This window comes from Myotis myotis, unplaced genomic scaffold, assembly GCF_014108235.1.
Source record: "Myotis myotis isolate mMyoMyo1 unplaced genomic scaffold, mMyoMyo1.p scaffold_m19_p_16, whole genome shotgun sequence".
Taxonomy (NCBI): domain Eukaryota; kingdom Metazoa; phylum Chordata; class Mammalia; order Chiroptera; family Vespertilionidae; genus Myotis; species Myotis myotis.
Window position 1 is genome coordinate 31054179 of NW_023416320.1, and position 17620 is coordinate 31071798.

Sequence of the window (17620 nt, forward strand, 5' to 3'; positions counted from 1 at the left end):
AATTCTTTGATAACACCTAAAACTTGTATTTCTATTTTTTCTTTTTAACAATCTATAAATATGCTATTCAGGCTGGTAGCCACTGCCTACAGGTGTATACTTTTGACTTGAAACGTGGCTAATTGAAATTGAGATATGCTGGTGTGAGGAACTGAGTTTCAGAGACTTATAACACAGAATGTAAACTCATGTTTAAGTATTGATTGCATGCTGAACTGATAATGTTTTACATATAATGGGTTAAATAAAAATTGTTATTAAAATTAATTTCACTCTGTTTTTGGGTTACTTTTTAAATGTGGCTATTAGAAATTTTAATACTACATAGATGGTTCTGATTTGACGGCTCATTGAACAGCACCGATCTAGACACAGAAATGTACATATTGAATGTAGAGAAGGGAGTACCCTCCCAAAAGGAGCTTTAAATGGACATCTTTGATAGAAACAAAATTATATGTTGCAGCTGTGACTTGGAAACGCGGGTATTCAAATGGTCTTGATCAAATTTAAAAAAGGCCAAAATAAATTAATTAGATTAGTTCAAATGAGAAATATGAAATCCAGCTACCAGATGGATTCCTAGCATAGTCGCCAGCCCAGTCTTGAGGTCAGAAAAGGGGCAGGCAGGCAGGCAGGCGGTGGTGGCTGTCCGAGCAAGTGCGAGCCGCCACTAATGATAGACTAAAGCCATAGATTTTGAACTTCTCTGCCCGGAGCTCACCTGATTGTGGTCCCAGTTGTGGTGGGCACCGTGTTTGCTTGATTCCAGGTAATGCCGCTGGGAAATGGACTCTCAGTGGGCGGGATGGGGGAAGTGGAAGCGCAAGTGTCAGGGAGGATTACTTTCAGGGAGGGCTGTGTTTTGTCCTTTCCCATGCCTGCAGGCAGGTTCTTTCCCCCCTTTCTGCTCCACTCCCTCGCAGCTTCTCCGGGTTGCGCCTCTGCTGGGGTCAGGGGACCTGACCTTGCCTTGCCTCTGGGCTCCTTTCCCCCGGAGCTGCCTGGGAACCCTCTCCAGTCAGGAGCGTTTCCTCCGTGACACGTGGTAGACCCTGGAGGATGAGGCCCTTATCCTGGAAAAACAAGGCCATCCAGGACATAGAAGGAGACATTACCTTCCTTAAGCTAATTTGAAAGGTTATTTTGGTAAGTGGTTAGTCTGCACGGCTGGTTTAAGCTGTTATCAAGTCCATTTCAGTGTTTATTTCCTTGAAAGCTAGAATGAGCCTTGAATCAATGAAGACTGACTGCTTAGGCTCTTTAGGAGTAAATTTAATTTATAAGTATTTGTTTTATTTGGCACTGGAGCTTCTGAGTCTCTCTCTTTTGGATTTTAAAGTAGGTGTGTAGGAAAGCAGCATGTCTGTAAATAAAATGGCTTTCGTGCTGCCCGTCTTATTTTCACCCACCTGACCTCTGTTTTTTGGAGAAAGTACATCAGAAAATTCATGGCAGTTAGCGGCAGAGTGGAGAGACCTTTGACTTTCGCTGACAGCTGTCACCTGAACACTGGAGGCCTAGAGACCCCCCCAGGTGTTATGTCTGTAGTTCTGACAGCGAATGGGAATGTTGTTTACATTGTCTGTAAGCAAAATTCTCCCCTTGTTAGGAAGATGTTAGAGCAGGGCAGGCAGAAACGGATTTTTTTTATCTGTCTTACTGGTAAGTTCTCAGCAGTGTTGGGTGGCCCATTGTTCATCGTCATGCTCTCAGAGAAGTGTGTCAGTGGAATTTATGACTGAGCCTGTTTATAGCATCACTTTGGAAATTCTTCCATAGACATTGTTTTTTCAGGTTGGGCAGAATCATACAATGCTTCATGTGCTCATGAAAGAGGGGAAAAATGAGTTAAATTCCAAAGATGTTTAAGATTTCAGACATTTTTCCGATGTGAATTAGTTCTTTATTAAGTTCATGTAATTAGCATTCAACAAAAATACTCTGTTTTGCTTGTTGAGACATTCTTTAAATCGGTTATTTTAATCGGACATAGAGTCTGTTAGGAACTGTTTGAATAAAGGGCGGAACATTAGATAGCGTGTAATGTGTGCTGTAGACACAGCATGCTGACAGGTGTGCCTGCCCTCTTTCCCCCTACCTGCTCATGTCCTGCCTGCCTTGTCCCAAAAGAAGTTAAGATAAGGGTAGGGCTGCGTGGATATTTTGAACTTCAGTTCTCATCAGTTTTGGGGAAAGTTTTCTGTTTCTATTGATGAGAATAGTCATGGTCCAGAAACTGCTCATGCAGCTAGAGTCTGTCTGAGTGGTCACATGGGCCCCTGGTTCATCATCAGAGCCCGGTGCCTCTGGGTGAATAACGAACCTGTGATTGGACTAGCTCTGCCGGCAGTGTTGACCAGGAACGTGGTGGGCCCAGAGCTGCAAGCGAAATCAGTCCTCTTGGGGCATGGATGTTTTTCCGCTGGTCCTTTCTGAATCTTGTATATTCCTGCCATTAAATGTGATGAAATCATGAATTTATTATACTCTACAAACTTGCTTTCCAACGTCGTTATGAACGCTTTTTCACTCAACGCCTCTGTTGCTGTTCCATAGTTGTATGTGGGCCGCAAATATCTAATTTGTACGAAATGACTGATTTTGGTATTTGTATAATCCTCTAGTCAATTTAACTAAGTTGAGCTTTTCACAGCCCTCGGTGCTGCGGCTGCTCATCTGATTACACTGCTCAGGGGAATACGGTGGAGGGCGGGCTGTTGGTAACCAGAGCATTTCCAGGGCTTTAGTTCAGCAGATGGGCTGCTTGGCTATATTCATACATCTGCTTGCCTGCTGTGGCAGCTGCTGCTGCTTCATGTTGTGTTCTTTTGTTCTGTTCCATCCAAGAATGGAACGCTAGGAAGTGTAGTGAATGGATTAATTTAAGGTTAAGGTTAGTGTTTTGCTTGCTTTCTAAGTAACCGATCATAATAATGCTTCTGGTAGAAGCTAATGAGTTTCTCTTAAAGTGAACTAGATTTAGAAAATACAGCTCGGCGAGGGGGCTAGATTAGTATTGTTGATGGAAACCAAATTCAAATGTGTAAAATACTGGCAGTTTCCGCCATTTGTTCCTAATTCTTTGTTTTCTTCCTCCCTCCTCCCACCCTCCCCCCTCCCCCCTTCCAGGACCTATATCCAGATTTTGCCTGACACTGCGGGGTCCAGGAGAATTAAAGGAATATAGAATGACAGGAAGAAGATTAGTTGAGGATTACAGGCCTTGAGGACGAGCACCTCAGTGAAGAGAAGCACAGACAAGCTCCCGAGCTATAGCTGGGAGGAAGGAGCCGCGTGTTGGAAGAAGATGGCGGATCCAGGAATGATGAGTCTCTTTGGCGAGGATGGGAATATTTTCAGTGAAGGCCTCGAAGGCCTTGGCGATTGTGGTTACCCGGAAAATCCAGTGAACCCCATGGGTCAGCAAATGCCCCTAGACCAGGGATTTGCCTCTCTACAGCCCTCCCTTCACCATCCCTCCCCTAATCAGAATCAAACCAAGCTGACCCATTTCGATCACTACAATCAGTATGAGCAGCAGAAGATGCACCTCCTGGACCAGCCGAGCAGGATGATGAGCAGCGCCCCTGGGAACGGACTCGCGTCTCCTCACTCACAGTACCACACCCCTCCCGTTCCTCAGGTCCCTCACAGCGGCAGTGGCGGCGGGCAGATGGGAGTCTACCCTGGCATGCAGAATGAAAGGCACGGGCAGTCCTTTGTGGACAGTGGCTCCATGTGGGGCCCCCGGGCTGTTCAGGTACCGGACCAGATACGAGCCCCCTACCAGCAGCCACCGCAGCCGGCTCCGTCGGGGCCCCCCGGCCAGGGCCACCCTCAGCACATGCAGCAGATGGGCAGCTACATGGCACGTGGGGATTTTTCCATGCAGCAGCACGGGCAGCCGCCGCAGAGGATGAGCCAGTTTTCCCAAGGTCAAGAGGGCCTCAATCAGGGAAACCCTTTCATTGCCACCTCAGGACCCGGCCACCTGTCCCACGTGCCCCAGCAGAGTCCCAGCATGGCACCTTCCCTCCGTCACTCAGTGCAGCAGTTCCACCACCACCCCCCCACTGCTCTCCATGGGGAATCCGTTGCCCACAGTCCCAGATTCTCCCCTAATCCTCCTCCACAAGGGGCTGTCAGGCCGCAAACCCTTAACTTTAGTTCTCGGAGCCAGACAGTCCCCTCACCTACTATAAACAACTCAGGGCAGTATTCTCGATATCCTTACAGTAACCTAAATCAGGGATTAGTTAACAATACAGGGATGAATCAAAATTTAGGCCTTACAAATAATACTCCAATGAATCAGTCCGTACCCAGATACCCCAATGCTGTAGGATTCCCATCAAACAGTGGTCAAGGACTAATGCACCAGCAGCCCATCCACCCCAGTGGCTCACTTAACCAAATGAACACACAAACTATGCATCCTTCACAGCCTCAGGGAACTTATGCCTCTCCACCTCCCATGTCACCCATGAAAGCAATGAGTAATCCGGCAGGTACTCCTCCTCCGCAAGTCAGGCCCGGAAGTGCTGGGATACCAATGGAAGTTGGCAGTTATCCAAATATGCCCCACCCTCCACCGTCTCACCAGCCCCCTGGTGCCATGGGAATTGGACAGAGGAATATGGGCCCCAGAAACATGCAGCCGTCGCGTCCATTTATGGGCATGTCCTCAGCGCCGAGGGAGCTGGCCGGGCACATGAGACCAAATGGTTGCCCCGGTGTTGGCCTTGCAGATCCACAAGCAATCCAGGAGCGGCTGTTACCTGGCCAGCAGCACCCTGGTCAGCAGCCGTCTTTTCAGCAATTGCCAACCTGCCCTCCGATGCAGCCCCACCCGGGCTTGCACCACCAGTCTTCACCCCCACACCCGCATCACCAGCCTTGGGCACAGCTCCACCCATCGCCCCAGAACACCCCGCAGAAAGTGCCTGTGCCTCAGGTAAGGGAATGCCAATCCTGCCTGCCCTGTGGTATGAAATGTAGCTTGGTGAACTTACCTAATAGAATTTTCCTTTACACTTCACAAAAAGCATTTTCATGATGAGAGCCTTATTTTTAAGATGCCCCAGAATCTCTCTCTCTTTCTCCCTCTCTCTCTCTCTCTCTCTCTTTAATCTTGCTCCCTTATGCATTTATTGACTTAATCAAAAAGTCTTGAATCCTCCTGTCCCAGGAATTGTGCTAGATGCTAGAATGCAAAGTTAACGAAGTGCAGGTCCCTCCCTACAGGGTCTGTTCTCACTACCCACGGGGAGGTGCACTTTGGACTCAGGACACATGTCTTTTTCTTCTCCTATTCTTTCTGTTTCTATCTTCCTCTGGTTTTAAAAGACATAAAACTTTGCAATTTTACGTGTTTGTGGTAGTCCCTCCCACTTCTTTTAGAAAATTACAACTTTTTTCCCCTTGGGAAGCTGAAAACTGTGTTCTTCTGTAATATTTCTTTTACCAGCTGTTGAATGTTAGTGTGAATTTAAATTGCCAACCGTAGAAAATCAAAGTAACCAATAACCCACAGAAACTGTTTGGTCTCTAAGGGACTTTGGTTCCCAGCACTGAGGCAGGATTCTTCCTCTTTGTAAGCTGGGATTTTTGTTATCCTATAGAATTTATAAGCAGACAGATTTAAGTTTCACGCTCTAGCATTCACAAAGACATTTTCCCTTTATAAATGTTGGTGTTTTTGCCCTCCGTCTGGGAAAAATAAACTAATATCTATGTGTATAGGTTATTTCCAGTGTTAGTCAAAACCACGTATCGATCTTCCACTATGATTGCAACTCTAAGTTTGGATGGCACAATAGGTGATGTTAGAGCTGTAAGACACAATGCTTGTTCTTAATGAACTTCAATCAGTTTGGGGAAACATGGCCAACATGTGAAAATACGACGAGTGTCCGGGGTAGGGGGGTGCATGAGGGTGCTTGGACTTTGGCTGGGACTTAGCCATGGAGAGTGCACACACTGAGGATGACATTTCGGGTCAGGGGATGATTGGTTAAATGGGGCAGGGCAAGGCCAGGCCTGGTATTCTGTTGTAAGGAATTTAGACTTCAGTGGGCAGCCAGTGAAATCAATTAGACAGTCCACAGGATGGCTGGGGGACCAGAAAATGAATTGTGAGCCTGTGATCCAGGCCTGTGAGGACAGTTTAGACCAGGGATCAGGGAGTGGGACAGAAGGGATTGAGCAATGTGAACATAAAAAGGTTTGGTCAGGAAACAAAGCCATTTGGGGCATCACAGCATCACAGCTGGGAGGCATTTATTTTATCATTTTAATACATTTTTATTGATTGATTTTAGAGGAAGATTATATATATATATCTTGTTGTTCTACATACTTATGCATTCATTTGTTGATTCTTTTATGTGCCCTGACTGGAGATCGAACCTGCAACCTTGGGGTATTGAGGCGACACTCTAATCAACTGAGCTACCTGGCCAGGGCTTGGAGAGGCATTTAGAACAGACTCAGAAGGTTCAGTTACGGGGGTTTGGGGGAGAGATACAAGACTCGGGAAGTGGGAGTCAGGAAACCTCAGGACACAGGACATGTAGGGACTTGGGGAAGCCACCCTCAGAGGCCAGGGATTCTCAGGAGGAGCCACGAGACCAGTGGGAGCCGCCCTGCTCGCTGCCCCTGAGAGCTGCTTCCTGTCTCCTCCTAACCTGTGGCCCAGGGGGGAAGCTTCTGGGACCTGTGGTTCCTGAACAGTCAGAAAGGGGAGGTGAGAAGGTGGTCTGACAAGATGCTGGAGCAGAGGGCCTCAGGAAAACAAGGGCAAAGGAAGGAATGAGAAGACTTTGTTTTCCTTTATCTCAGCTTCACAGCAAAATGTCCTTCAAAATTGACTGAAGTGCTGTCCTTGAGGCCTGCTCTCCCTGAAGTCTGTGGACCTGAGTGGCTTCCAGGCAGAAATGAATGTGACCTCTTTCCAGGAATTATTCTTTTTAAAAAATTTATTTCACCTCATCTTTTGTTAATCCTCACTTGAGGATATTTTTTCCCATTATTATTATTATTATTATTATTATTATTTTTAATATATTTTATTGATTTTTTACAGAGAGGAAGGGAGAGAGATAGAGAGTTAGAAACATCGATGAGAGAGAAACATCGATCAGCTGCCTCCTGCACATCTCCCACTGGGGATGTGCCCGCAACCCAGGTACATGCCCTTGACCGGAATCGAACCTGGGACCCCTCAGTCCACAGACCGACGCTCTATCCACTGAGCCAAACCGGCTTCGGCCCATTATTATTATTATTATTATTATTATTATTATTATTTTTAGGGAGAGACAAAGAGTGGAAGGAAAGGAGGGAGAGAGAGAGAGAGAGAGAGAAATACTGATGTGAGAGAGATACATTGATTGGTTGTCTCCTGCATGTGCCCCGACCCAGGGAGCCCGAGGGATTGAACCTGCAACCTAGGTACATGCCCTTCACTGGGAATTGAACCCTAGACCCTTTGGTGGGTGGGCCAATGCTGTATCCACTGAACCACACCAGCCAGGACCAGAAATTAGTCTATTATTCCTTGGGAAGTTTCTTGTTAAGGTATCTTTTCAGAGCAGTGGTTCTAGATTTGTCTTTGTCCGGCCCAGCATCTTTGCTTTGCACTGGACGGCAAGCACAGGTTGAGGGAGACCCCTGTGAATATAATCTTATTCCTGGACAGGAATTGTTGACCTCAGCTTTCCCAAGTGTTGAGAGTGCAAATACCTCAACGGGCATTTCAGAAGATGAATATGAGGACATGGTGTTGCGTCATTGAACACTGCAGGGTCTCTGTGCTGTGCGCTGGCCAGATGCTTTTTCTCCAGCTCCAGCTTCTCGAGTGTGCCACTGCAGATAAACTTGGGCCTGAATAAGGGATGTAAACAAGTACATTTGAGATATTTTCGTTATAAGTTCAATTGCATTCTTCAGATTTCACTCATGACATTTGCTTTCTTATCTCTACTTAACTTTTCATCCTCTTCAGATTTTGAAGCTCTTAGTTCTGAGAATGATACTGGGGAGGTGTAAAGTCTTGGGAGGAGCATAGACTTTAAAGTCAGAAAAGTGTTGGAGCCCCAGCTCTTCTGCTTACTGGTGTGGGTGCCTTGGGCAGCATACTTAATCTCTCTGAATGCCAGATTCTTCATCAGTGGAACAGTACCCACGCCAAAGGGTGTTGAGTGGGGTGGTAAATACCACGTGCCTGGTATGATGTCCAGCCTGTGGTGTATATGCATATGTTAATTCTCCTCTAGGTTTAATTTCTGATCTTCTGCAATGCAAGCCTTAACTTATAATTATGCCATTTCACATGTCAATACAATGCAAAATTACTTTTATTTTTAAGGAACAGGTTAATGTTATGAAATGCAGCCTTAGTTATAAAACACTAAATTTGATTTGGGCAAATATTACCCCCTCCCTACCCCCAGCCCATGTTGCCGGAGAGATGAGGATAATGAAATGTAATTCAAAATGCTGTCACAGAATCCTAAAGCCTCTCTTTCCCTGCGAACAACTCATATTCTACTCTAGTAGGTATATCTATCTAATCACATTTTGCTCTTAGAAATACAAAAAATACTTTGCAGTTTATAGATGACAGAATGGTGGCTGAGAACCAGAGCAGGTTGAGGTATCGAGGCCTGTGCTGAAGAATCACAATTAGATAGGCTCGTTAGCACTTTCATCTTCAGTTTTTCACTTTTTAAAAATAGACGTTTTTAAAATGTTCCATGGCCTCTGAACAGATATTTTCTAAATTATACACCAGGATGAAGTATGTTTTTAAAAAATATACATTTTTATTGATTTCAGAGAGGAAAGGAGATGGGGAGAGAGATAGAAACATCAATAATGAGACAGAATCATTGCTTGGCTGCCTCCTGCATGCCCCACACTGGGGATGGAGCCCACAACCCGGGCATGTGCCCTGACTTGGAATCGAACTATGATCTCCTGGTTCATAGCTCAACCGCTGGGCCACACAGGCTGGACTAAAGATAAATTTAACTTTATATGGAAGAGTCAACAAAGGAAAACATGAGAACAGAAAGGTCAGAGTTCATCAGTCAGTAATATTAAGTATGGTGCGTGGACATATTTAACGGGAGCTCAGACTGTCCTGATTACTGATAAAATTTATAGGGGGAAAAATCTAGCTTATATTATTTTCAAGAGTTGATCAGGCAGTGGTTCCTGAACCTTTTCATCTCAGACCCCTTTACACTCTTAAAAATTATTGAGGACTCCAAAGATCTTTTGCTTATGTGGTTTATATGTGTTGTTAACTATCTTAGAAACTTAAAATGAGGACAACTTGAAATATTTATGCAGTAATTGTTTAAAAATAATAAACCATTGTGTTAACATAAATAATCTTTAAGTGAATAATAACTTTTAATTAATAGCATTGTTTTGTATTTTCTGAAGTGCTAACATTTGCTTCTGCATACAGTCTACATGCAGGCCATGAGCCTTTGGAAAAGTCCACTTACATTCAGAGAGAATGAGAGTGAACGGCAAATCACATCTCGGTGTCACTGTAAAGCCAGTTCTGAGCTCACAGCCCCGAGAGCCCCAGCCCACTCGGAGAGCCAGCCCGAGTATGGAGGGAAGAGTGCAGGCTTTGGAGTAGATGCACCACCAACTGGTTACTGACCCCGCGACCTTGGGCAGGTTACTTAACCTCAGGGTCTTGATTGCACTATCTCTCAAGTGAGGGTTGATATGCCTTTCTGGTTAGAGGCAAAGGGAGATGAGCAATAACGTCTTTCACTTAACATGGGAGACACATTATCATAGGCACATGCTCAGAATTGCTTGTTGCAAAGTTTAAAAATAATCGCAAGCAGTTAGTGTTAACTATTGTGAGAGTTTAACTTCATTTTCATTTTAGGGGGAAGAGGTGGTACAGGCAGGCATCTGCCAGCAAAAGCGCACTGTAGAGACCAACACTGTGTGCTCTGGGAGCAGCTCCTAACCAAGTCTTGGGTGGGATGAGGCTGCGGAGGGTATTCTGGTTTAAGTGATGTCTTGGCTGATGTGAAGGAGAGGTCCGAGTTGGGAGGAAGATGGGTTAAGGGCGGGGGCGGGGGGGAAAGAGTCTCAGGCTTAGGAATAGGGGCGGGGGTTAGAGAAGGCTGCATGGTCGGATCCCTGTGGGGCCTTGTTAATCATGGCGAGACGCTTAGACCAGGTCCCATGTCTGGCAGGTTTTTGGCACACGCTTTGCAGCAGCTGAGGAGCGGTTGAGAACAGAGAATGGGGCCTTTATCAGTGCATGGGAGTTGGAGGAGAGAACACCTGGAAGAGCTTGACTGAGAACGACGGGTTAAGTGGATTGTCCTTGGGGTTACAGGCAAATCCCCAAGTTTCTGAATAACTTACACTGCACAGGTCTACACAGGTATCTCAGTTCATGAATTACACTCTCCTATGAGCAAGTTCTGGAAATATTTAGAATCTTCAACATCATGCCCTTAGATTACGTATATTTTGGATACATCTGTGCCCCTTTCATTAATTTGGTCCTGAAATCTAGTTGTATTGCAGGAGAACAGAAGCAGAAAAATTATTTACAGGACCATTGAGTTTGAGGTGCTAGGTATAATTTCTCTGTGTCTCAGTTTTCCCTTCAGAGATTACTAAGAAAAGACCTAGAGGAATCAGTGGGGCAACTTTTCCAGTTCTTTGTCTTTCCATGATGTCTTATGAACTTCTTTAAAAAAACAGCCTTTTAAAGAAATTCATAAGAGTTTCAGAAGAAATTCAGGGAAAACTTTTTTCCTGTTAAATCTCAAGTAGACTCAGTACTCTACTGGAATTCTCTCATTTTCACCCAGTAAGTACAGAATTCCAGATATGAGTAGAGTAATTGGCAACAACTTAATGAACTTTATGGAGAAAATGTTCATGCATCTCAAGCTCCATTTTGCAAATTGTGATCAGAAAGTAGAGAAAACGGCCTTTTTAGTAGAAAGTAGCTGTATCTCTATGAATACCACTCTTGACATACTTACTATACTTTCACACGTCTGAAGATGTCTGGTGGAAACGGGAAAACAAAATAGTACTTTCTCTAACGCACATGGCATTCAGAGCTGTTCAGAGAACAGGCCCCCACCGTGAGACGGTGGGACAGGCTGCCCCTCCAGTGCCCACAGAGGGATGTGGGAGAGGCCTCCGTGTTTTTTGGTGGCTCCCTGGTTATTTGTCTATGTGTCTCTTCGTGTCTTTTGTAAAAGAGTGTTGTTTTCTGTGACTCTCAAAAATATAGTGGGTAATAAGCAGTCAGTCTTTTAAAGTTTACTTGCAGAGCCGTTTTTCAGCGTTGCATGTTAATCTTGTATCTTGGTTGCCTTTGTTCACCTACACCGAAGAAATATGTGTTGTGTGCCATGCACTGCATTGAGGGCATAGATTGGTGATGTGGTGGAAGGCAGTGAGGAATAAAGGCCTCCGCTGAGAGGGATGGGCAGTTTTTGTTTCAGTATGATCTTCAGGCTGTCATTGCTTTCTGTCCCTCCCATGTTCTAGACAAGTGTTATCCCACTGGAATAGAGTGGGAATCGCAAGTGCAAACCACAAGTGCAACCCATATGTATTATTTTAAAATTTTAAGTAGTGGCATAAAAATGAGAGGAAGAAACTGGTGCAACTAATTTTAATAATATATTTAAATAACCCAATATATCCAGGATAGTATTCCAACACACCAGCAGTGAAAACAGTCACTAGTGAGATAATTAGTACAGGTGTTTGAAATGTAGCATGTGTTTTACATGCAGAGCCCATCAGTGTGGTGGGGCTGCGTTTCAGGCGTCCAGCAGGATGTGGCGGGGGCTGCCCTATTGAGCAGCAGTGCTGGACTCTTTCTATAGCCCTTGCTTCACATTCTTTTTGAAAACAAGTCCGAGTTTAAGTAAATTTATGCAGATAAATACATTTAAAATTGTTCAGTCTGATGACAACAGTCAGCCTCTAAGACAGGTCTCAGTACCCTCCTTGTAAGGTTGGGAAAGTAGTAGCATTTTATAAGGTATCAACAACACACAGAGTGTTTGGAGGGGTGTGTGCTGTATGGGTCTTGGTTCATGAAAAGATAAATTAGTGAAGTGAAATTCTGTTTGGATTTCAAAGAATGTAGTCTGTCTTTTCTGTTGTCTTGTAGGAAAAAAATAGCCAGCTTCTCTGAAAGTTGGATTACAACCATTTTCAAGATTTTGGTTTCTCGTGGGTTTTGGAAACTTTTAGTAGTTTTACTCAGTAGTTATTTTTTCCCCTCTAACTCAGAACCTCTCTTTGTCTCTATGCCACTCATTCTTGTTTCTTGAAATTGGTTCTCCGAGGATAAGGGAGAAAGCGTTCATTTTTACTATTACACTTGAGCGTCCCTTCTCCATTTTTTTCCTTTCAGCTTTTTCTGTCTGCTGTTGCCGCTTCATTTTATTGACCACTCAGAAAGGCAGTATCTGGCCCTGCAGAGCAGTAGTTAGCTGGGGAGGGGGAATTGGGAAGTGGGTCAGGGGGACAAGTAGGGGAAAAGCATTGCTAGACCTAACTAGAAGAATTTACCTTAATCTTGACATCTAAATACTATTCTCCCTTCTTAGTAGTTACAGCTGTCAATCTATAATCTCTAACCACAAAGAGATTGCTCTTATTCTTCCTTTGTTACTGAATGCAGTTCTTTTATCAGCGAAGGAAGTCAGTAGCAAACTTGTGCTTTTGCCTTGCAAAACCCTAGTAGGTGATGGTGCACCACCATGAGTAAGGTTTCATTTTTTAAAAATAGGAAAAAAAAATAAAAAAAGGAGACATATGTAATACTCTTTGTAATACTTTAAGCAATTAAAAAAAAAAATAGGAGAACCTTCTAGGGCCTGGCACTAGGGGTGTTGGTGCTAGAAAATTTAAAGGAACTAGACAACATGCCAGGGAATTAGTATTATTTTAAGAACTCAAAAGTCAACACAGGTACAGAACACTCATCATCCTGCTTGCTTTTTCCTGGTTTAGATTAGATGATGAGAGTGATCACCAGGTAAGGCCAGAAGGCATTTTCTTCCATCTTATTTTGATGATTGAATCAAAGTTGTTTGAAGGAAACATGCCTTTTTTTTTTTTTTTTATGCTTGCTAAAGAGCATAATATTTCTGATCTGCTTTATAGTACAGTTGGCCTGTTCTCCTCTACTGCCTTCTGTGTTTAATACAGATTCCAGGAGAACTCTCAGACTTTTAACACTAATTGTGTGAGAGTCAAAACAATTGTTTTAAGCTGTATGCCAGAGGTATATTGATCTTGAGAGCTTTTGATTTGTTTGTTTGCTTTGGCCAAAGGCCTAAAGACTTAGAATATTGAGGAAGTGCAAGTAGTGATGCTGGAAACGTTGATAAGAGTTTCTTCAATGGCGTTCTCACTTGAGCCCTTCCTATTTCTTCATGGGCCTGGTGGAGCAAGTGTGCAGCCTTAGCGTGAGGATCCCACCCTCACCCATTTGGTGGGCTGTGATGTCCCTGCCTCTTGTTTAGTTTAGGGATTGAGAGCATCACAGGGTGGATGTCCCTGCTAGTGAATAAGCAAGAACTTTTAGATTATTCTTTTTCTGAAACATTTTTGAAGTTATGTTTCTGAACGTGTTCTCTAATGATCTTCAATGTGTATAGTCTTAAAGTTTTTCTTGAATGTAGAGCTATTTGAAATTAAAGTTCATTGTTTAGATCATGCTTCTTGATGGACTCATATCCTGAACATTCTCTTTAACTTAAAAAAGATCATATAAAACCATGGGGTTATTCAGAGTTATGATGTGTTTGTTTTGCTGTTAATGGTAAAAACACATCAGAATCATCAATCAGCATGAAGATATGGCTAAACTTTAATATCATGGTGTAGGTCGACAGAAATAGGCAGAGGCGACTAATGGAGAATTTACCTTAATCTTGACTTTAATGTTATTTTCCGTTCTCCATAGTTACAGGTATAAATTGACAGATAATCTGTAAGTAACTATGGGAAGAAGTAGACCTGGGGCCATAACCAAGTAGGATGTGTCTATGTGCTTTAAACTGGCCCATCACTAAGCTAACCTCATTTTTGGCCACTCTATTCTTGCAAAGACATTTTCACAAAGGAGCGCTGTTGAAATGCATGGACGCAGACCTTGGATTAAAGGGGACAAGTGAGAGTTCTTTAGGGGAAAAGTTTGATGATTTAGTAAGGAGTTAAAGTAGTGTTTCATTTTTATCAGCTAGTTGCTGCATGTTTTCTCTTTAAAGATACTCACCAAAACGGTGGGGAATGCTGACAGAGCTCACTCATCCTCCACACTGAGGGCAGATGCCATGGCAGTTAAGTGTCACCTTCTGATGCTACAGGTGTCCCTCTTACTTGGAAGTAATGGTAGAAGACTTAGCTAAACGAAGGAAATATTCCAGAGTCCGATTTTGGAAAAGGTCTGCCCTTAGAGCCAACTTTAAAGCTTACAGCTTTAGTTTTTGCAAGAAAGTTAAAAACCAATATTTACATATGAATAAGGTTTCTAAGTTAGGGTGTCATTGGTGAAGAGGAGAAAAAAGAAGCCTAGTTAGAGACTACTCATTCATAGAATAACAATGAGCCAAATCATAAGATCAATCTTGATAAGTTTTTCTCACTGAAGACTTGAATGAAAATCTTTTCAATGCCATGCCATGTTAGATGCTAGAGTCGTACTTCATATTCAATATAAATTAAATTATAAGACTAAATTAATGGGAAGAGGTGAGTATTAGCTTATTTGTATCATTTAATGTTTCCTTTGTCATTTCTTAAGCACCTCCCACCGCTGCTGTTCTGTCCAGTGGGCCACACACTAGGTGGCCAGCTGGAGCGCTGCCCGTGCATGGAGGAGGCAGTGCAGAGTGGCGAGACCATGGGCATAAGAACTGCATTCGAATCTCAGGCTTCCAAACTTTGGCTAAGTCAAAACCATTGGATACTTAACGTCCCTGAGCCTGAGTTTCCTGAGGATAGTAATTGTGCCAGTTGCACAGATTATTATGAGAATTAAATGAGATAATGGCTGTAAACTTTTATCACAGTGTCTGGCATACAGTAAATCCCCAATGAGTGTTAAATATTTTATTATAACTTCTGTTAATGTGGTTGTTGAAATGAACTCTTGGAATCTACTCCTCCTCCCCTTCTACTCTTTCACCTTAAAGTAGAAAAACTTCCCCTAATTTTGTAAAACAGAACATTATATATCAGTGCCTTAAAAATCAATTTATCAGATTCTCTGTAAGGCAAAAAAAACTCGTAAGATTTTTATGGGGGGGGGGAGACACTAAAATTTCTGTCACACTACTATACTTCTAGGAAATGAGACTACTACATATCAAACATCAACTACTTCTCAGTGTCTAATGTCTTCCTATTTTGATCAAGATGAATATCATCATCACTGAGTTTTATGAACTTCAAGCAGCAGAGGTTAAGTTGACATCCTGTTTTGTATTGCAAAGAAGGCTTGCCAGTGTCCCCTCCAGTATGAAAGAGGCTAACCTACTGAACTGTATATAGACCTAGTTATAGTAAATCTCTGTCTACATTTAAACTTACAGCCATTAAACACAAATTCAGTGACCGACTTCACTCTCATTTTTAACAGCATTTTCCTGTATTTTCGTAGTGTGTTCTCACACACCTTCAGATGGTACTATAATTTTGTTTAGTAAGCAGATTCCTGCTGAGTAGTACCCATGGCAGTTTTGAACTAAGTTGGTTTGTGAGGGTCATACCATTTTTAAAAAGGTAACTATACACTTTAAAGTAAGACAGTCACAGAAGAAGATAAAAACAATTATTGCAGTTTGATTCACTAACAATTTTTTTTAATTGCCGAAGAAGGTGATTCACATTTTTGAGTATGTGAGACTTACAATTTTGGAGACAATTTTTATGCAACTCATAACACTGTTGCCATTTTAAAAAGTTCATTATTTAGAACTGTCTAAATTTAGAGTTAAGGGATGCCTGTTAGAATGAGCCTTGAGCACATGGTTTTGTCTTCAGGAAAGATGGGAGTTACATCTTTGCTCTGATTTGAATATAAAGGAAAGCCCTTTTGCTTATCATCTTCAAACTTTATATACTACAGTTATTCCTTTTTATTTATTGTTTTTTTTCCCAATAAACTAAGATTTATCTCTATGCTTTTTAAAACAAACCGTGAATTAAGTGGAGGAAAGGTATAAAGAAAGATGTAAATCCACTAAAAAACACACACCACATGACATTTAAAAAAAATGTTGACACTATTACAGATGTCCCCCATCCCTCACCCCTCTTAGCCCACCTCCACCCAGCCCCCACCAACTATATGAGGAATCTAATGAACGAAAACACATGGCACTTTCAATATTCCTTGAAAAAGCATCATGTAGTGACTGACAGACTCCATCATTTCATGGCCTCGTCACCTCCATGCTAACCCAGGAAATGAAAAGGGACCCATGACTGACTTTAACAAGGCTCTCCCCTCTGGCTGAATAAGGGTTGCAAATGGAAGCTATCTGGAGATGCAAATAATTATAAAATGCACCAGTTTTATAAACTAGAGTTTTACAATTCTCCTTCTGATCTGTATAATTGAGACAAGTCAGCAAATGTTATAAGGCCACAAGTCAGTATATCACAACTTAATCATGCGCACATCCCATCAACTCTCCACTCATTCAGATCTGGGTTTCCCTTCTTTCTCCCCTACTATGTCTGTCTGTCTGTCACTCTGTTTATGCCTCTCTCCTTCCTGCTTTTCTCCACTGTTGTCCTTTCTTGTGTCCCCCCCCCCCCCACTCTCTTCCCCTGCTCTTTCTCTCTTGCCCCTTTCTCTGTTCCTTTCCCTACACTTACTCTGTGAAACTCCCGAAACCCATTTCACCTTTAGTTGCTTTCTCTCCAACCTTTCTGATTGCTCCGCATCACCATCTATTTCTGCCTATTTTAAAAAATATTTTTATTGATTTCAGAGAGGAAGGGAGCGGGGGGGGGGGAGAGGTAGAGAGAGAGAGGGAGGAGAAAATATCAATGATGAGAGAGAGACATTGATTGGCTGCCTCCTGCATGCCCCACACTGGGGATGGAACCCACAACCTGGGCATGTGCTCTGACCAGGAATCGAACAGTGACCTCCTCCTGGTTCATAGGTCAATGCTCAACCACTGAGCCAGGCCAGCCGGGCTATTTCTGCCTCTTTCCCCCCCTTTCCGTGTCCCCCTTTGCACCCATCACATTCTGTCTGTCTGGTTACACGCCTGTGGGACTCACGGGCACCCCCAGCTGGCTGAGCTCTCAGTGCTGTTCCTCCCTCTGCTCTGGCTTCCGCTCAGTTCCCGACCTGGCGGCCCACCCCTTCTCCTAACCCCGCCCTCCCTCCCAAGGGCCTTGTCCACTGAGCCCCTCACTTCTGCTAACCAAGGGCCCCTCTCCCTTTTTGCTTCTGTTCACCTCTGGAGCGCGCCCCTTTCGTCCTATTTCTCCATTTTCTTTCTCCTCTTGCTCCTCTTCCGATATACTCTTTACCTCTTACTGTCGCTCTACAAGTCCCTCC

The 17620-nt window shown here is 43.4% G+C and overlaps 1 protein-coding gene across 8 annotated transcripts in view; it reads left to right on the forward strand.

The window, feature by feature from the left end:
* CHD7 (chromodomain helicase DNA binding protein 7) overlaps positions 1–17620 on the forward strand; it is a 181072-nt gene that overhangs the window by 57346 nt on the left and 106106 nt on the right. For 7 of the 8 annotated variants that reach the window (XM_036338324.1, XM_036338327.1, XM_036338328.1 and 4 more), the window contains exon 2: positions 3133–4957. In XM_036338324.1, coding sequence (XP_036194217.1) covers positions 3311–4957 — 1647 coding nt within the window. In that variant the 5' untranslated portion in view covers positions 3133–3310. Of the gene's footprint in view, positions 1–3132; positions 4958–17620 lie in introns of those variants that run through there. The other variant, XM_036338325.1, reaches the window with a different exon arrangement.